This window comes from Psittacula echo, assembly GCF_963264785.1.
Source record: "Psittacula echo genome assembly, chromosome: 4".
Taxonomy (NCBI): domain Eukaryota; kingdom Metazoa; phylum Chordata; class Aves; order Psittaciformes; family Psittacidae; genus Psittacula; species Psittacula echo.
Window position 1 is genome coordinate 39,737,953 of NC_137738.1, and position 21,277 is coordinate 39,759,229.

Here is a 21,277-nt window from a genome sequence, read left to right on the forward strand (position 1 = left end):
GAAATTTGGGGAAAACAGAAGTATGTTGAAAGCATTTTTAGTGCATAATTTTGGCAGTTTTAATTAAGTTCCAGGAGAATAAAAATGAAGGAAGAAACAGGATTGAAGAAAAGGGAATGCAAAAGACTGGGAGAAAAAGGGAAGGATGATGGAAACAAAAACAGGAAGAAAGAAAGCATTACCTGATAGGTGGTTTTCCAGGAAACCTGTAAAAGGAGACAGACAAAAAGGAACAGGCATTTATGTCCTCTTCCATTTCAGTGAGATACTGAATTCCTTGAGGTCAGCTTAGAACCCAGCCTGAACTTTGCCGCATCTATAAATTCTGCAGTTCAGCAGTCCTTGCTTCCTGGAATTTCTATGTACACCAATACCATTAATCATGATGCTTCTAGTACCTTTTGTAAATATTTGAATAATGAATCTCATACACAAAGTACTGTAGTATTGCAGCTTGCCTTTGCTCATCTAGAATCCACCAGTCCTGTTAGAAGTAAGCCCCATTCTGATTTACACATGGAGTGCAACTCACAGTTAGGAATTTAGGTAATTTAAACTGCCTCCCACCAGCACATGCAAATGACTGCAAGTACCAACAAGAGCTGCATTCTTATAGCTGCCATCATATCCCTGAAAATTCTTATGCACTCCATTTGAGATTCAGCAAAATGTCTTGTTGGGGAGCTGACTTACCATATATATATATATATATATATATATATATATGACTCTTTTAGGCCTCGCTTTCTAATGTCTTCTATCTTGTGCCAGATGTTTGCACTGCTGTCTCATGAATGAAACTGCATATGAAATAGTAAGTTTCTGTGGGTCTTAGGATTTATGTTCACTGTCAACCAAGTGGGAGTCATAGAGCGATATTAAATCAGTCTGCGGACTGCTGCAACAAGACAGCTAATTTATTGCTCTGCTCTGGCTATAGTAAAACCTCCCCAGACAAGTTGTGACGATGTTTGCCGTTAGCAAGTCTGCTAACAGACAATGGCTATCCTTCTTAAAGCACTTTTAATCTTCCTGTCCACTGAGGACTTGGAGATACAGATTGTTTCCTTTCCTCTTAGGCCTGGGACTTCCATGGTTTTGACTCCACTGTTAAACTTCCCTGTGTTCTTCTCTTCTCTAGGTTGAAGACATCCACCTCTAAAACTTCATCTAGTGCTTTCTTCCTTTCAGATGACTCTCTCTGAGAGTGTGCCCTGGGGCACACTGAGCACTTTTGCTTTCAAGAAACCTTTCTTGACATGTGGTGCTCAGAACTCAGCGGGGCATCTCTCTGGCCATATAACCCCTGCCGCTGGTGGACAACTGCAGGTATCTTCAGGGAGTGAAGGAAGTAGGTCAGTTCGATAAGCATACATTGGCCATTTCATATAGAGAATTATTAACATTAGCTATATGGGTAATTGTTATACAAAGTGCTTTCAGAGGCTGTAATCACCTATTAACGGTAATGAACATTTGTAGGAGCAGACGCATCTCCACACATGCCCAGGGTGGTGAGGCACTGGCACAGGTTGCCCAGAGGAAGCTGTGGCTGCCCCACCCCTGGCAGTGTTCAAGGCCAGGCTGGACAGGGCTTTGAGCAACCTGGTCTAGTGGAAGGTGCCCCTGCCCGTGGCAGGGGGTTGGAGCTGGATGAGCTTTAATGTCAGGCGGGCAGGGAGGGAGGGAGGCGGTGGCGGGAGGGGGCCAGGCACCGCCTCCCCCTCTTCCTCCCGGTCCCGCCCCGCCCCTGCCGCCGCTTGTTGATGTTTCACTTTGTTTTAATTCCCGGGTCGCAAGATGGAGGCGGCGCTGGGACGGCGAGAGCTGCTGTTGCCACCGCTGTTGCTGCTGCCGCTGGCTGCCGCGGTGCTGGGCCCCGCCGCGCCTCTTCAGCTGGGCCAGGTACCGATGGGCCCGGGGCGCGGCGGGGCCAGTCCCTATCCCTCTCCCTGTCCCTCACCTTGTCCCTCTCCCTGGCCTTCCGAGGGGCGAGCCGGACCCTGCCGGACAGCGGGCGGCTCTGGGGCGGCCGTGAGCGGCTTGGCCGCTGGCTGGCACGGCCGGGCGGGTGGCATCGCTGCCGCTGAAGGAGCGGGCAAAGCTGAAGGCACCGGAGGGCGGTGTGCTGGGTACGAGGGGGTTTTCTGGCTGTACTGTTCGGCACACTGAAGTGTGTTACCCCTGCTTAAAGTGCTGAGCTGCTGCTCAAGTGCATTTCGGTCTAAATGTGGAAAAATGGCACAAAAGGACAGGATTATGCATCTCCCACAAATTCAGTTAATGTTTTCCCCTCTCTTTAATGACTTATATAGGATTTGATATACTAAATAATATTTGACTGTTTGCTGGGAGGGGGGGAGATTGTTACTTCTATGCAACGTAGATGTATTTACACTGTATTCTAACGCTTGTCTACCCATGTCTGGACTTTCAGTGCTATTGAAGTATGCAGTGCCTTAGATCCATGCTTGCTTTTAGTGATTTCTGTTCTCAAATTGAACCAAGCAAAGGGTTACGATGTATTGGTATATTATGGGACATCATGCTCTGTTTTTTTTTGCTCCAGTATCTATGTTGTATCTTGGTAAGATTAGTTTTAAATTAAATTTGGTGGCTTTTTAAAAAGTGGAAGGCATTTTTTGGGTACTGCTTAGGAGATAGTCTCAGTGGGAATAAAAAAATGTGCTGTGGTACTGGTGATCTTTAACCTCTAGAATTACCGAAGAGAGCTGAATGCTTAGGTCTGTACTTGAATCATGACTGAATACATCCTCTAATTGTTGTAATAGTGAACTCCCAAAGTGTGAGGTTGCAAAGAGGGAAGAGGTGTTTTGTGTTTGTAGTCACTTGTCTAACCAATGTGAAGTTGCTGTCGTGATTAAATTTACTATGGTTTTGGGTTTTGTTGTTGCTGATGTTGTTCGGTTGGTTGTTCTGTTTTTATTTAAATAAAATGTTTCCAAGAAAGCCTGACAGAGGCCCTGCACTGGCACATCCTGTGTTGCAAAGTGGGATTCCTGGGCTTACTTCCTGGTTTCTGCTTCTCTATAGGAACATTTGAAGAGAGATTTACTTAGATCTGTTTTCAAAATGGGGCTTTAGATCTTCAGACACCTATAAAAGCGCCTAAGTGCTTGGAGTCAGGTGCACTAAAAAGAGCAGACACAGCTCAGTCCTTGGGTATTCTGCTTGTCCATCTTAGCAGGGAAGTGCTAGCTCGAATGTGTCAAAAGATACATGGAGTGACAATGGAGTATACAGACCTATTCTCTTGCCATCTAACCGGAGACTGTCTTCCACTGAATAACATTAAAGTTGTTTGTCAGAGCTGACAGTTGTACAAGAAGTGGAGGCACATCTGTGAGTGCTATCTTTGGATCTGAAAGCGCCAGTGAGCACAGCAGGGCAGTGCCAGAGCAGTCCTGTGGAAGCCAGCTTGGGGGCAGAAATAGAATAGGTATGGTTTAGAGGGCTGATAGGGCTTGACTTCATGACTGGGGTGTAATGCCTTATGGGCATAGCTGTGCTGTTTGTCAGCTGATTTTGTCCATTTGTGCCATACTACTTTGGTGATCTGTCAACTCAGTTTTTGATGGTTGCAACTATCTGCACTTTTTTAGCTTTATATTGGTGTGGTGGCATAAGTATATGCAGAACAGCTCTTCTAATAGTCAAAAAGGCAACACATTTTTACTCTGGTGTTTTTTCTTTTTAAATCTCAAGCTTAAAAATGTAAACGCTTGTGTTTCCTCGTGCGCTGTTTGTTTCGTACAAACAGGATCATTTTGATGTAGAAGGCACAGTGCATCTTGGAAAAGTTTTGAGTAGAATTATTACTGCTGGGTTTTGAGCATGAGCTGGTTTATGGTGGCCTGGTAGGAACAGAACTGTCTGTTCCTACAGTGGGAGTAGGCAGAGCGAAAATGCCATACTGTCAGGTTGGCTTCAGAAGCTACACACTTAAGACAAAGAGCACTGGGGTCAGAATAATTGTGGTCTTTCTTCAGCAGCATGGCCTGGGACTGCAGGCTGGTTGGGAGCATGCTGCATCAACAGGACAGCTTTTCTTTGTCTGAGTACCACAACTGTCCTTTACTATTCTGTGAGCCCACTGGCAGCACACTACTGATCGATGCATGTTTTGTAGTTCTTGTACATGGTATTAAAGTTTACTTCCAAGTTGGTGATCATGGTGTTACAGAAACCATAGTGGAAGGACTGAGGAAAAACTCTGAGACATTGGAATAATGTTTTGTAAGGCTGAAATGCTTTTGTTCAGCTCTGGAATGTGAACGTCTCGGTTCTTGTGCAATACTTGTCATTTCTTAAGGTGTTTTGAAATCTAGACTTTTATTTTGAACATCAGCATATGCGCTTTCAGTTTCTTCTCTCTCCTGAAATTTGGATAAGCAAAACTGGGTTACAGATTGATTAATAGTAGATAAAGTGGGGTTTTTTAGTCAAAAAAGGTGGGGAATGATGCAGGAATACAACTGACCATGTTATTCTAGTGCAAGGTCAGGAATAAGGTTTTGTGTTTCGGAGTATTATTTTAATGTGCTGATAGGAACTGGCTAAAAGCATAGTGGGCCAAATGCTAATGCTTTGTTGTTTGCTTACTCTGTTTGTTCTTGATAATTAAGGTTTAGCAGTGTTCTTTCTAAGTGGTGTACTTGCCTACCAAATGGGTTTGGTTTTTAGTTTAGTTGCCTCAAAAACATTGTTTTAACATTATTTGTTGGCTGCAAGAAACCTCTGTGTGGATGGATTATTTCACAACAGAAAAAAGTAATCTTCATCAACCATTTGAGTATGTGTGCAGTAAGTATAATGTACTTTAATCAAAGAAGAAACTTGTCAATAGTGCCATGCTGAAATGTTTCTTTCATTGCTGTGTGCCAGTTTCTCTATTAACCGCCTGGCATATGTTCGAAACTTTATGCCTAAAAGATCTGACATAATCTTTCCGTGTATATTTGATTAAATTAAAGCAGCATGATGCATTCATGTCCTGGTGATGTGGGACTAAGTATTCACCTTTTAAAACTCCTGATAAAATATTCATAGTATGAATTGATTTAATAGAGAGTAAGCAAAGGTGATTGATTCTAGCAACATACGTATGGCAAAGGAAAGGATAAGCAATATTATACCAAGACTCATTGTAAAGCAAGGAAGGAATATAAGTGTGTTTGTTCAGAAAATTAAAGCAAAAGCACCATGTTAGATTTTTATGTTAAGATGGAGATATTTATATAAGCTGAACTGAAGATAGTTACTTAAGCAGCCTTAGTTACTTAAGCAGATACTGGATTTCATTACCTTACCCTAAATATTGTCATGCAGTTTAAAAATGCCAGACCTTATTGGAGAAGATTTTGTACTAAAATTGTGTAAAATGTGAGGGATTTGCAAACTTATCAGATCAGACCTGTCATGTCAGACCTGTACCATGGTTATTTCTGAACTCAGTTATGCCTGACAGCATCCTACAACATACCTCTGGTTTGAGTCTGACGAAGGAATTATGAGAAGCAGAAAATGGAACCAGTTGTCCATGTTAGTGCCAGAACTCAAATGGTGTGAAGTTGGGGGGTAGTTTTGTTTGTCTGTTCAAACACTTTTTTTCCCCATAATCTCTTTCCAAATTCAGAAACAAGTTATTCATTTGTCTATTTCTTATCTGCTTGGCAACCTTCCTTGGACTTTACATTTTCATGTCACAAACTGTGTATCCCAGTAGTGCTTGTGTAATCATTGCAAGGGGATTGTCTGTCTTTCAAGTCTCTGTACAGCTGGCCATCTTGCAAAGCACTATGCCATCTGTTCCCAGTGCTGCCCACTCCACTTCCCACAGGCCTTCTAGTGCAGAAAGAGCCTTGTTTGGAAAGCCTCCATAAAGAACAGCTGTGCTTTAAGTGGGCTGGCTGCAAGTGCCAGAATCTAGACAGGGTTTATGCTACTAATGCAGTGGTGTAGGGCTTAACCATTACCCTGTACTGGGAGAAACTGTGCAGTGCACCCCATTAGGCACCCGCTGCCCTTGGAAGAAGATTTTCTGTGGTTCTGTCATCAGATCCCTTTGAAGTTCCTGTGTGATCAGAACCAACAGCTTTGTCTTGTGCAGCATTTTTCATAAAAGGCTGTGATTAGGTGAAGTGTTCTCTGTAGATTTGTGTGCCATTGCCATGGGAGTCTGGAAGAATCAATTAATATTCCATTTACATTATGCCAAATGCTTTATATTCTTTGCTGCCATCTTTTCCCTATCTTGCTGTTCTGCAGCTACTGGGATTATACTGCCCCAGTTAATGCTTCTGGGTTCCATTGCAGCACATAATGAAAGGGAAATGATTAGAAAATGGTCACTGCCTGCTTATCTCTATTGATCCAAGTTCACAAAAAATCATGAGTTCACTGTAATGTATGTCCCTGTTACTGCTGTTGCCTAGCTGTCCTAGAGCAGAATGATACACATTTGTGGTGGAAGTGCTGTCCTCTTTACAGGTACTGTGGTCATTACTGCTGTAAGTATCACTGCTGGAGCACTAAAACAGTGATGAGAAATCATAGGAAAACTCAGGAGAGCTATCTACATCCTGTGACAGCATTAAGAATGATAGGGCCATTTTTGGTGTGGAGTGTTTTGTGTGAAGGTATTCACCGGCAGAGGAAGGGATAAAGTGCTGTGAATGATGGAATCATGTCAGTGGTAAGCTGAAAGCACAGCCTGATGCCTAAGGACCTGAATTGCTTCTTGGGGCTGACCTTTGATTCTCACTCTCTCAACGTGCAGCTTTGTCAAATACTCCAATGAATTACAGGACTGTCTGAAATTTATGTGAACTTTGATGATGTTGTTAATACTGAGATGCGTATTGTAAGTTGTACAGACAGTTTTTACACACGTTTACAGCTTCTGCAGAACTTGATAGTGCAATATTATGGATTACTGCAGAGGATGCGTGTCCTGTTGTCAGTGACTTTGTTACTACAGGATTGGCTTTCTGTATCATGAACAGATAGCTTCTGAAGTGAGACTATAATGTAAAAAAATCCTTAAAACAACAGGTGTTAACCAGTGTATGCAGGTAGGCAGGAATGCCAACAACTGGAAAACATCCAAGTCTGATTCATCAGAAATCTGGCATCACAAGAAGCATGGCTTAAAATCCAGGACAGATAACCTTTTGGTTGGAAATGACCTGTCACTGGTGCTTCAGATGCATTTGTTGGATCAGCAGGAAAACTCTGACCACTGAGAGAAATCTCTTTCTCAGTGCCCCTTCTAGGAAGCAGGTGTTCATACTGACTTTTCTTGAGAACTTCAATCCTAGCTATTCAAGTTAAGTGAAAATTACCAAGTTACTTAGAGAACTGGAAGACTGTAACTGAAAATATGAACCAAAGTAGCAATATAATCACAGGATGTAATCTGTTCTGTCATCCTGTGATTTCCTCAAACCTTGTTTTCTTCTTATGTTTTAAGAATTCTGTTGTACATTAACAACATGAAAAAAATATCCTCTGACCTTTCAGCTCTCAGCTGTAGCACTCGGAGCTGTACGTCTTCTACACTGTCAAACTGTTTAACAGATTATCAAAACCTTGCATCATTACTTCCTAGGTTTTTCTGTTTTCTGGGAATTCAGAGAGCACAAAGGATGGATTTTCCAGGCAGTCTTAATAGTTGTTCGGTTCTCAAATGCAATTTGAGTTCTTTTACACAGAAAGTGTTTTGTAATCTTTTTTCAACATCTCCAGAGTGACTCACTGAGATTACAAGAAAAAGGAAATGACTGATAGCCTGTGACTGCTGAAAAAGAGGAAAATTCACCCTACTTTATTATTTATCAAATTATTTGAAAATGAAAGGCATAGGGCAAGATAGATATGCTCAACAACTAAGCGTTAAATGTACAAAAAGTGAGCTATATAAGCAGTGATTATTTTTCTTCAAAACAGCTGTCAATTCTGTTGACGCCGTATCCAAAAGCATGTCGTGAATTCTGGTAGATAGTTAAAATTTGCACTTGAAGAGCATATTACATGTTTAAGAGATGAAAATATGTCAATGGATCACTTCCGTGCTGTCAGAGTTACAAAAAATAGATCCCAGCGTGCAGACAAGTAAGACAGCTTAACTGCTTGCTGCCTCTGCCACTGAAAGAGCATAGCTCTCTCCCACACATCATCCTTCCCTCTCATTTACGCAAAGCCGGTGAGCCAGTTTAGCTCATTAAATTGGCAGGAAAACTTTCCCTTTTTTTGCCAGACTATTTTTCTGTCAGTTGAACAAGCAAGGAAGAGCTGCACAAGCACAAGAGAAGCGAGAAAGCAGCTGGGGGGAGAGAGCCCGGCCCCTTGTTCTGATGGACACAGGCTGTTGGATTGGCTCTGCTGCCTGCCTGTCCTTGCAGCATCTCTTTAGGAGATGCCTGCTCTCACCATCATCCCAGGAGATGGTGGTGCGTCTCCAGAATGGCACGGGTTCATAAAGCTACTCAGTAACTTAGAGCAATGATTAATACTCCAGTACAGCAGCTACACCATGACCCTTGCAATTTTGTGTTTATAAGTAAGGAAGAACTCATATTCTTGTCATTCCTGTGACCAGTCTGTTCACATCCAGATCCAACAAATTCTATTGGTAACATCCCATATTTTGTACATCCGTTCTCCTGAGTCATCTATGTTCTTGTTTTGCCTCTTCACTAAGCAGTCTCACAAGACTTCATGCCAGTCTTGCTAAGAAACATTTAAAATACACCTACAAGTTTTGCTGCTAAAAAATAATCAGTTTTCAATTGTCCTTGCTTTAAACATTCCTGAACTGGTACAGAAACATCTCAAGGATCAGAGGAAGACCAATTTTTCAGAGTCAGAATCAACTATATTGATGTCATTCTTGACAGGCTTATTCTTAAAGCGCTCCAGTCATGTCCAAAACTTTTACGCTCTCCCCAGCTATTTACTGTTTACTCTAGTACTCAGCTACTTTTTAACATTAAAAGTTTTCCTAATGTCTCACCTGATGCTTCCTTGCTGCAATTTATGAACAGGTTGTTCATTGCTCTTCATAGTGTCTTCCCATGGAAAATAACAGTCCTCCAACTCAATCAACCTGGTTTTATCCTAATGGTCTCAGCTCACTTAATCCTTCCTTGGAGGCGAATTCCTCACTGCTCTTTTCCCCTGGCTTCCCACTGGTCTTTCCTGCAGTGCCGCACCCAAAACTCAACGGCTCCTGCTGTGGCCAATCTTCTGACCCTACACACCCCATACCAAAATCTACATGAGGCAGGAACCGCGAGATACATGCCAAACACAATGAAAGGCCAGACAGGATAACTCGGTAAAGTGGAGGAACGGCTGAGGGAACTGGGGTTGTTTAGTCTGGAGAAGAGAAGGCTCAGGGGGCACCTTACAGCTCTCTACAACTACCGGAAAGGAGGTTGTAGTGAGGTGAGTGTTGGCCTCTTCTCCCAAGGAACAAGTGATGGGACAAGAGATAACAGCCTCAAGTTGTGCTAGGGGAGGTTTAGGCTGGATATTAGGAAAGATTTCTTGACAGAGAGGGTAATCAGGTATTGGAACAGGCTGCCCAGGGCAGTGGTGGAATCACCATCTCTGGAAGTGTTCAGAAACCATGTCGATGAGGCCCTCAGTGATACACGTTAGTGGTGGTCTTGACAGTCCTGGGGTAATGGTTGGACTTGATGATCTTAAAGGTCTCTTCCAACCTTTTTGATTCTCTGATTCTATTGCAAGAAGCTCACAGGAAAGCTGAGCACCATCCCAGCTCACCCACTTTCACCCACCGGAGGGAATGGGTGATGCACAGCGTTCACCCTGTTAACACAACATAGTTCATGAACTGGGACTATATCATGCTAGGTACTTTATATTTCAAGTATTTCCTGGTTGAAAATCTAGTGTTTTATAAAAATCCCAAACAAACCCCCATTTTATATATTTAAATTTTTATTTATTTATTTTAAATTCTGAGCGAGCTAAACTTTTTATTGAGACATGACTTGCTTTATAGCTGTTAGTTCTGAAACAATGACTCAAACACAGAGCTGAAGAAGATGCTGAGGATATGGAAAGGTTTTCCAGAAGAAAAATTAAACACAATTAGAATCATTTAAGACTCCCAAAAGGCAAATAGGGAGCTTATTGTTATTTTTGAAGAGGTGACTCAGGAGAACAGTGTGACAATTATCACTTTCGGCAATATCCAAGAGAGATTTGGCTTTTGTGTGTGGGTTTTGTCAGGGGCAGCCCTGGGGGATGTAAGGTTCCATCTGTAAAACAGCCCCTGACATTGCAGGGGCAAATGAGAGGATAGAATGAGTCAGTCAATAAATTATAGCAATTAATAGAGTTTGAAAGAAAGAAGCAAATCCCTATTACCTCCAAGTATGTAGGTGTTCCATGTGGTGTAATTTGGGAATGATAACCAAAGAAAAGAAATAGGATTACAGCTGACATTGACAAAACTGAGTATTCTTTGGTATAGGCTAACGTGCATTAAATTGTACTCCATCTTGAAGACTAAGTGGAGTGCTTAAAAAAATTTGTAGAGAATCTGGTTTTTACCTTGTATTTTCTATTATTTTTCAGCTAATACAAGAGGCTTCTTTTCCATTATATCCATGTGAAACAAGTTCTCCTGAGAATTTAGCTTGATTACTATCATTCTATCCTTACTTAAAAAAACCTTATACATAAGGGGTGCAGCTGTAATTCTTTCTCATCAATGCTTCTTATTAAAAAGAGGGGGAAAATTCCAAACGAATCCTTACATGGAGCAAGTAAGCATATCCCTCCTTCTTCTGTCTGCTGGATGGAAAGCCTGGGAATGTGCTCTGGGGATTTTATGCTATCATTCTGTCAGGACTGTGTGTGAAAGTTGCCTGTGGCCTTCAGTGGCTGATGTGTTTCCTCAGAAACTTAAGTCTCTTCTCCCCCTTGTTTTCCAGGAAATGATCAGAGTCAATGTTACGATGTTGAAAAGCGATGGGGAATTTCACAAAGCACAGGTTTGTCCAGTTTTTCAGTTTATTCAGTGAATTAATGTGCAGTGAAATAAAGTCTGTGTGTGGATGCAAATGCATTGTTTTCTCTGATGTCAGTCAGTATGGTGTGTTCCTCTGAGAACAGAACTGTAGCATTGTGCCAGGAACCATACACTCATTCTGTCTGTCTGTTTTTCAGGTTGTTTTTAATATCACCTATGCTAATGGACAGGTCTACCTAAATGATTTCCCTATGAAAAGCAGGGTTGCCCACGTAACATGTCAAACAGTAATATGTGAGTATTCCCTTTTTGTTTTTTTTTTATTTCCTATCCCCTGGGGTATTCAGCTTCCCTGTTATCTAGTAACCAAAGCTTACAGTGACTACATGTTCTCATACTCTGCAAACCTGAGCATCATAGAAGCAAATCATTTCCCAAGGTGGGATAATTTTGCTACTAAAATGGGTGGAAAAAACCTTACTGCCTTGTTCTGAAGTCACTTTCACATTCTGATATGTAAATGGTCTAATCTGAAATCCAGGCTCTGCCTATCTTTTCAAAAGAATGTTTTGCAGTACAAGCTAGACAATGTAAATAGAAGGATGCAGCTCCACCCTGCTAATAGCTGTGTCCCAAGGTTGTCTGGCATATATCCAAAAGGAGATTCAATAACAAAAGTATGAATTATTATTAGGAAGATCTTTTAATTATCTCATTTCTGTGTACACTGGACAAAAAAGTTTCTGCTGGGTAGGCTATTACAGCACAAACACTGCAGTTTTTTGCTAGTGTCCTGCAGTGGTTAATGACTTCGAATTATCTTGACACTGCTATATTTGCCACTGATTCAGTGCTACACATTTTGTGAAAGAACAGAAAGTACTGTGATTTTTTGAGATCCACAGAGCATACTGTATAATTAATTAAACAAGTGCTGTTATGCTCATTTAAGTTTCTGTTGTATTCAGAATGATCTCTTGATGGATCAGGTGCAGCTAGTCTCTAGCTTGGTTTCTGAGGTCATCCTCTCCTTACAATCAGACATGTACTTAGAGAGTACTAATGCTTTTTCTAAATTGGTTCTCTGAGCCATGACCTTGTTTCTTGAACCCAAATTCCCAAGCATATTTAATTATTAATTTGGTGCTATTCTGGAGAGGGAGAGCAGTAATTAACTTCTCTTTTTCTGAGATAATTATGTTTACATTGCTTCTATTTTTTCTATACTAAAAAAACCAAGACAAAATGTCATCTACCTGCAAGACAACTGAGTCCAGAAAAATAGATACGATTTTATTGACTAATTCTGAGAGCTGCTGAGCACTCTACTGTAGTTCCTGTTAATTTCCCAAATCATAGCTGTATAGCTTGCAATGACTACAAGTATGAACATGAATCTGAAACAGAGAGAAAAATACATATTTGACCTGGAAGGTAGTAACCTAGAACTGTCTATCTCCTTGTTTGGGTCTGAGTCCTCAGCACAGTAGCCTCTGTTATGTTTATTCTGTTTACCTATTAAATCCTCAACAATAGGTTCAGATAATATTTGTAAAATGCTAAGGGAATATTGAGATACTTGTTGCCTGTTAACAGAGAGGAAGAATAGTCCTGAATGTGTGTAGAAATAAACTTGATTTAAATATTCATGCTCTGAGATCTGTCACCTCCACTCCTACATTTATGCAGCACTGCAGTTCTACTGTGCCCTCACCCATTGTAGAGATACGGCAGCTGGTAGAAGGGTACCAAATCTATGCAGCAACAGCAAGGGTTGAAAGGCAGTTCTCTGTACTTGTGGAATATTGGGTTGTTGAAATAGCTGAAAGGTTTTGGGTAGGAAGAGAGCTTGAGGTGTCATCAGTCACATATGAAAATGGGGGGGCATAGAAAAAACACATAAGAGGAAACTTGCCTTGAGTAGTATATTAGGTGTGTGTGGAAAAGAGCATGTTTGTTTCGGTATTGAGAGGAAGGGGAATGTTTTGCGAATCAAGATGTTTACACAGGTGGCTGACTGGGCTGTGGCATTACTCTTATGAACTTGTTTGGACAACTTAAATAGGAATGCATCAATAGCAAAGCCAAAGAGTGGTGCCCAGAGTGTTTAAATGCAAACCTCAAAGGCAGGGATGCGATGCTGTTTGCAAGCTTCCTCAGTCTGGGGATCATACAGTGCTGCTGTTGTCTGCTGTGTTGTATCATGAGACCTGCTCCAAGTTTGATTTGGTAAAAAACCGCGGCATCAGTTCTACCTGTTGCCCAGATTACTACAGCTTATAACAGCAGTTTTGTGGAAGTGTTAAGGACATCAGCATAGTACAGACTTCTGTACAACTGTTCAGGCATCTCTGGTTGAATGCTACTGGTCCTCTGTAGTTGTAATGACTTTTTATTCAAATGCTACATGTGCCTTTGCATCTAGGTCAGAATTGCAACTGTTTGCCCCTTGGTTGTGTACTGCTTTCTGGTTGGGATGGTGTCTCTTTGAAAACTGTGGCATTGTGTGTTAACAGTGGAGAACAGAAACTTGGATAACTTACCAGATCAGCAGCGCCTGGGAACCGTCAGTGTTCGCATTATGGTTCACAAGTGGCCTTTGGCATCCAGTTCTGATTTGCAGCTGATTGTCATTCAGGAAGAAGTGACAGAAATTGATGGAAAACAGGTAAAAAAACCCCCAACATTCTGCTTGGGTTTAATTTATGAGAGGCAAGTTGTTACCAAGGATTCAAAGGTTTACACGCGTCTGGTTGGTGATTAGAGCACAAAGTACATAAGCTAATGCTGGCTAGCACGGTAGTGAGGGAGGTAATACCAACCTAAGTTACTCAGGTAGTAGCAAAGATGATTCCTGAGGAGTCTTCAAGTTGTAATGCTTCTATTTGTATTTAATAATTTACTTATAATGTAATAATTGTTAGAACATCACTGTGTCACATGCTCTTTCAAAACGTGCACATATGCAAAGTCAGACTCACAAGCAATACTTCATCTACAAATAATGTACAAAATAAATAAAAGGGGCATGGGCTTGTTACTCGTCCTGAGGTTTTCCCCATTGTTTATCCCAAGCTCTAAAGGGTTTCAGGCATGTAGCATGGGGAACAGCTTACAGCAGCAAACTGTTATGGCAGGTGGGCTTGTTGTGAAAGCCCACAATATCTGAGAGCTTAGCCCTGGGATATTTTGCATGTAAGATAATTAATTCATTTGGATAAAAGTTTTAATAATGAAATGGATTTTGAGATTAACAGGAAAAAAAATCCTACATTCTGACAGTATTTGCACAAATACCAGTGAACGTGAGGGGTTACAGTTCTAGCCAAGACTGAAATGTGCAGAACTGAGTTCTCAAAATCACCAATAAAGTATAGTTATTTTTCTAACCAGAGAGGTTCTGAAGAGAAGAGACAGCTGTTGAAGCCAGAAAAAATGTTGTATTTTTGGTTCACTATATGTCTGCATCTTGCATGTGGCCAGGCTCTTTAGAAGCTGGCTTATGTTCTGCTTTTTTTATAACAGGAGAATGATGATAATACCACTGGTCCTTCATTAATTGCATGCTCAGCATGTCCTGTTTTTTACAGGGATCTGCATCACATCAAATTTTTACTCTGTTAATGAAAAATCCCACTGACAAGTTTGAAGCTTTTCTAATGAAGTGTTTATCCCACTTCCAGGAGGCTAATTTATCCTTGGTTTGATTCAGTAGTTACACAATCTCACATTAGAGGCAGATCTCAAACTAGGCATCACAATGCGTTTCCTATTTTCATAGGGATCTGACAAGAACAACTCAAAACCTAATATGGTTTCCTTAAGTGTTTAAATCAAAAGTTTTCCATCTTTCTCATTAGTTGTCAGCTGACAGTAATGACCATCTGCTTCTTCACATTGTTCTCTTGTGTGTTTGAAGCAAAAGGAGATTGTTGGTTGGCCTACTGTTCTGAAAGCATGAGTGAAACTATCACATCCTCCATTCCTTTTCTGTTAGTTACATTTCTGTGTAGCAGTTATAATTATGATCATAAACACTCTGGATTTCTGTCAGTTCTTGGCCTGAATGCAGTTATTGAATGTAGTGAGTTATGCTGAATGTGTTCTATATTAAGTGATGCTTGCAGTGATTAAGTGAAAGGGTCCACTGCATCACTGGAAAAGGAGGAAAACACATACTCTTTTGGTTGCTGGAAAAAAGTAACACTACTACAAAAGCAGAATTGTCAGACTTGCCTCAGCAACACTTTCAATGTTTGCAAGTGCTCTTTCACTACATACTTGAGTTTTCCATGCCCTAAAATGCCTCCCTGAAAGAGGATCATAAAAAGCTATGTAAGACTTGGGTAAAAGCCCATGGAGCAACTACCTCATGTTATTGCATTTTTTTGTTTTTAACATCCCTATGTCTAAATCTTAATGGCCTGGAGTTTTATGTGATGCATTGGTTTTCTTTGCCAGCCTACTTCACTCTTACTTTAAACTCAGCAATATTGACACATTTGCATCTCTTGTAGGTTCAGCAGGAAGAAGTAACAGAAATAGATATTTTAGTAAAGGACCTGAGAGTACTTAGACATTCAAACTACACTGTCCCTTTGAAAGAGAGCATGCTGTATTCCATCCCAAGGGACAACGACATGTTATTTACACTTCCCAGCCTCTCAGGAAAAGGTATCTCTCTTAGCTGTTACATAAGATTTTTTATCCATGGTTGATGTATTCCTTTACAAGGGCAAAAGAACATCATTATTCCTATGTTTTACATAGTGGAATAGTTTCTTCATTGGCATGGAAATGTTTTCTTTAATGTAGTTTGGTTTTGTTTTTGTTAAACATCTAAATTCAACTCTTCTACATTTAGGTATTTTGTTTGTTTGTTTTCAAATCTGTTCTCCTTTGAAGCACTTGATACTTGTCAGTCTGCAACCCAGAAATCTCACAGGAATAAATTTCTGTCTCAGAGCTATGATGGAAGTTTCTCTAAAGCTCCCCCTTTTTCCTGAGAATGAAAGAAAAACCAGAGAGGAAATACCTGTCTGGGTCACTTCCAAACCAGAGAATAATTTTATGTTATTAAACTTGAGTATCTTAAAAGCAAGAGAAGTTATTTGATGCCTTAATCTTATTTCAGTTCTATTTAATTAAAAACTCTCAGGGATCTCATAGGAGATGAAATATTTTTATCTAGTTCTTTTTAATCTGGCAGCAGCTGAAATTGAAGCTGAATTTAAGGGCACAGCTAAGGCTGCACTCTAACACTGCTGCTTAGCAAGTTCACTACTCAAGTAAACAAAAAAAGTCAGCCTTCTATGTTCTTGCTGTAAATGTGTGAGAAATGTACTGTAAGTACAGAAATGCAGCATGTCTTTGTCTTCCTGAACAGTGAGTCAAATCAAAAACAAGCCCCCCACTGAACTCTAGCTTTTCTTCTTCAGATACTCAAGATCCACTGCAAACTACCAGTCAGTATCTCATCCGGCAAGTGGAAACCACAGTAGATGAAGAGGCATTACCTGGCAAGTTACCAGAGACCCCTCTTAGGATAGAACCTCCCTCTTCTTACAAGGTAGTTTTGTTGTTTGTTTGAATTATTAGCATAAACCTTTAAAGAATGGTTTAAAAAGGAAAAGCAGGGATTTTTCCCCTCCCTCCCTCGTTTTTTTTGCCTTGTTTCCCAAGGGAAGAAATACATACAGCTTGGTGACATTTCTAGGAGGAAACGTAGTAACATGCTGCGGATAAAGCTGAATGTTATCCAGTATTACAGTTTGAGGGAATGAACTTCCCCATTTTCAATTTTCTCTACAGCACCATATAAAAATATTATGTTTTCCTCCTTTGTGGATGTTTACAGAACAAAATAATCCCAGTATTGTTAGGATTTAGATAGTGGATCTTCCTTATGTGAAGACCAAATACAATATCCATTTGAAGATGTTAAGAAGGCGTATAACATTCCTAGGCCTTTGTCTTTGGTGCTTTATTTTTAATTTGGAAAAAAAACCAACCCAAACAACAACCCAAAACCCAGCATAATATGTAATAGCTCATTTCTGGAATTGTCATTCCTGCTTAACCTGGTATTTGACTTCTCAGAGTACTGTTTTACTGCTTTATATTTATTAAAGACCAGGATTTTCTCTTGTGTGAAGTACATGGCAGGAACTGACTTCCACAGAAGACTAAGAAATCCCCACAGCCAGCCACTAAGAACAGACTTTTACAGACACTCTAGTAAACTTTAGAAAACCCAACAAAATCACCCAAAACAAAACTGAAAAATCAACAAACAAAACACTTCCTAAATTACCCCTTAGCAGGGAGGAATTGGATGTTTACTTTAGAATCTTGCAGTGTTCTGACCTCAGAGATATTCATGACATCAGAGTTGCTATATTTATATCAAGCAAAGTGCTTATACAATTCATTTAGCTTTAAGTCAGTTTTACCTCTCTGGGAGATGGGCCATTGCTCTCTCCCATTGTAAGAAACACAGCAACAGCTTGAGAAGCTTTGGTTCCAGGTGAGGTAAGGAGAGGCATCATGGCCTTCTCTGTGGCTGAAAGAAAACACTTTATAACCTGCTGCTGAGACAGGAGGGCCAGAACAGTAGGCTGGAAGTTACAGATAGGCTAGAGAAGGTGCTACCTCTCTCCCAGGCTGCCAGTAATGCTTTCCCTTCTGTACGCTGCCTTGGTATCACAGCTTCTCCACATTGCTCACCCTTTACCTGCTCTGTTAGGTGTCCTTTATTTTCTAAAGTGGCCTTTCCTCTCAGAGAACTCTGCTAGGATGAGCAGAGAATTAAACCTTTGCCTCTTCCAAACCTCATAGAAGAGCTGTGAGTCACCAGTCAGTTTCACCCTGCTTATATGTATGTTTAAGCATACATAAGTTCCAGTAAAACTATCACCACACAATGCAATTCACCAGTATCTACAAAACCCACACTTGCTATGTTTTGCAGCCTGTCTTTTTATTTTTACCTATTTGGTTGTAGGTGATGTGCCAATGGGTAGAAGATTTGAGGACAGTGTTGTGCAGATTCTGGTTGCGATCTTTACCCATCTTCTTCAGTTTGATGGAAGTCATTGTAGTTGGAGTTGCTGGAGCAGCTCTTATTCTCAAAGTTCTAAAGGTGATCCTCCCTTCCTGTGAAAACAAGTAAGTCATTTTTGGTGTTTGCTTCTCTGATGAAGGCAAAACACTAACTAAAAAATAAAAATCTTTAAAGCAGCAGCCCCGTTCTGCCTGAAGAAGGTGTCAACAATTCAGTGAAAAGGCTGCTGGTAACTTCCCATTCCAAGTGCCCTGTCGACACACAGGCATTTCAGAGGAATATGGGAAAATCTTTCATTGGAAATATCTTCAGCTTGGCTGTCAGACTGCCAGATTTTCATCAAGTCTTCTAAGGACTATGTTGTGAGACACCATTAACATAGAGTCATAGAATCATGTTGCTGGGAGAGGAGGGGTAAAGCTGGAGCTAAACAGTTTCAGCAACTCTACATCTTTTCATATTCCCACTGTGTCGGAGTTGTTATAGTTGTTATGGAAGGCCTCAAATTTGACTTTGCAAACTTGCATGGGAATTCTCCAAGGAGGAGCTACCTATGCAGGCAGCTTACAAGCCATTTCAATTGGTGGCAAAAGGTCGTAAGTAAAGCTTATTGACTGCGGATGGCTTTATTCACTCGGTGTGTTACCAGCAATAGGAATATTTTTCAGAGAAGCAAGCTCTCCAAACAAGGGGTGGAAAGATGAATTAGTAACTGCAGATAAGAAATCAGCATAGATTTAGTGCTGGAATGGGCAAGTGTGTACATTTTAAGGCAAACCAAGTCAATTTTGGAAGACCTAACCCTTGGAACCATATATTCTTTTCAGGCACCACAAGCACAACTGATGTCTTTGAATGCAGCTGACCAGCTGGGCTTCTGAATGGCTCTGCGTGCAGTTAATTTATGTATCACCCCAGGGATAGGAGTGGCCTTAGTCCATCTGACAGAGCTAGAAAAATAGAGAGCTGGAAGATCAGGAAAGTTAGAAACTTGCAGTGACAGAAGAGATCATGCTTCCCCTGACACTTCACAAAGCATGTTGTCAGGTTCGAGTATTTCTTCTAACTTGTTAGAGCAGGAAGAGTCAAGAAACACCATGTACCCCCCCAGCAGTAAGTAGCTTAAAACTGCCATGTGTGAAACTTTGAACTAAGTAGAATTAGGGGAAAAAATAAAATCTAATCCACATAAACAGTTCACCAAAGTGTCCATGGCAGAGGTGAGTACAGAGCAGAAGAGCATGGGGCTTGTGCATGGCTTGTCAGAGCATGTCAGGGTACTGTTACACTGGAAAGATCGTGTGTCCTTGCTAAAAACCCAACCAACCAAACAAAACAATGAACCAACCCCACCCAAAAACACACTCGCATTTTCTTGCTAACTCTATAAAGTGGTCCTGTAAAATGTGGTCCTGTAAAATGTGGTAGCAGTTTAATTCATGACTGTAAACCAGTAAGAATGAGTAGGTCTCACTTGGTGAATGATGCAGTTGCAGATGTGTATCAGGACCTCGTCCCAAGTCTGTGATGCCATTCCACAGTGCACTGATAAAACTGGGAGCTTTAGCTAGAGAATTAGGTGCAAGAGCCTGATGAAGTAGCTTCTGACGTCAGACAGCTATGAGGCTGCTGTGAGATTGAGCCTATGGAGCCCACACTGCTGGTATTTCAGATGTAGAAACTGGGTGAAGGGACCCCACTGAAACTACAGCTAGTTCATTTTGGAGCCAGTTTTGTATCAAGTTTTCATTCTACTTTAAAAAAGAGGTATCATGAGGGTAATAATTAATGTATTGATTTAAAGTATGTTGATGAGCTCAAGAATAAACCTAATTTTCAGAACGCAGAATTGTTTTGTAGATTGTTTTCTAATGCCAGGTAATCTTACCTTTCAGGGGCACCCTTCTTCTGGATCAAGTCAGCTTTGTACCGGTGATTACCATCAGCTTGCCTTCAGATCTTCCAGACAGGAAAAATAATTTAGATGAGAAAACATGTACTTAATGCCGTGTTTGCTTTGGAATTACTGTTTTTTAACAGCATATTTTTAGTTGACCTGAAATTTGGCACTTGATCTTAATACCATGTTTGTTTCCTACTAAGAAAACTCGATCAGTTGATAAATTGGCAAAGGGACACTCAGGCTGAGGCCCAAAGCTGACTTCCTTGTGCCTCTCCGTTAGAACACAGCTTTTTCAGAAGTTTCAAAATAAAGCAGCTTTGCACCCTGAGGGCTACCATTGGTTTTAACTTCTGTGAAGTCACTTTTCCACACCTCAGACAGGATGCTGGCTGCCTTCATGCCCATTGATAAACCAGGGCAGCTATCCTGAGTATCGAGGTGGTGAAATTCAGGGTGTCCTGAAGTCTCCCGATAGCATTCCTCAGAAAAGGACGAAGGAGTATCACAAACATCAATCAGCTGTGCCTGCAAGCCTAAACAAAGCTGCCCAACCTGGTGTCAAGTCTCTTAGGGTTGAGTGTGCCTTGCAAGGAAAATATCACTACAAAGCCCTTGTGTTACTTAAGTAATTTTATGTTTTAAATATGCAAACCAAATTTGAAAGGTAGATTTATATTTTAAGCACTTTACACTTTTATGGCCCCTTCCACTGATAGAAACTGTTGGCACTTGTGAAGAATGTGCTTTTTGTACCTGTGACAGCAGTACTTTGCGAAGTCTCAACAGAGAAAATGAAATCCTACAAGCTCCTACAACAGTACTGGCTGGCTTACCACTGCTGCATAGGCCCAGTCTGCCCCTGCCCATTTGTACTGCTGTCGTTTTTCAAATAAACACTTAAATTGTTTATCAGACTGTGTTCATGTGTGCAGCTCTGTTTATCTATGCAACCCAGTGGTTTGCCACATGCATTAGATGTGAGCTCTATTTGGTTTTTAGCTTTTCATTGTTCTTACTTACAAGACACTTTGTCAAAAGAATGACTAGGGCAGAAAAAAGAACATCAACTACCTGGTGTAAGACTGAGCAGAGTTATCATTTGAGTGACTGAAATTACCCATTTTTAGCTAAAGCTGTTACAGTGAGGTCGAAAAGCTAGGATTACACACACACATCTGCCCCCTTAATGAAAGGTTATCCGATGTGTAATGAGTTTTCAAAGTTACTCAGTTATATGTCCTTACAGCTGGTGTGTGACAGGAACAACTTGAATTGTCTCACTAAA

The 21,277-nt window shown here is 40.8% G+C and overlaps 1 protein-coding gene across 3 annotated transcripts; it reads left to right on the top strand.

Annotated features, from left to right (window-relative positions):
- The first annotated feature begins 1,769 nt into the window (after window positions 1–1,769).
- GINM1 (glycosylated integral membrane protein 1) lies at window positions 1,770–20,899 on the top strand. Of its 3 annotated transcripts, XR_013956578.1 has the most exons (9): window positions 1,770–1,905; window positions 10,989–11,048; window positions 11,224–11,320; window positions 13,543–13,694; window positions 15,544–15,700; window positions 16,465–16,595; window positions 18,030–18,193; window positions 18,917–19,202; window positions 19,985–20,076. XR_013956578.1 is itself a non-coding variant. In XM_080615252.1 (8 exons), the coding sequence occupies exons 1-8, from the start codon at window positions 1,801–1,803 to the stop codon at window positions 18,933–18,935; spliced, it is 885 nt and encodes a 294-aa protein (XP_080471378.1). In that variant the 5' UTR covers window positions 1,770–1,800; the 3' UTR covers window positions 18,936–20,899. The 3 variants fall into 3 exon arrangements, 2 of the variants coding, with proteins under 2 accessions (XP_080471378.1, XP_080471377.1); XM_080615252.1 differs by having other exon boundaries at window positions 18,917–20,899; XM_080615251.1 differs by lacking the exon at window positions 18,917–19,202 and having other exon boundaries at window positions 19,985–20,899.
- Window positions 20,900–21,277: the final 378 nt, after the last annotated feature.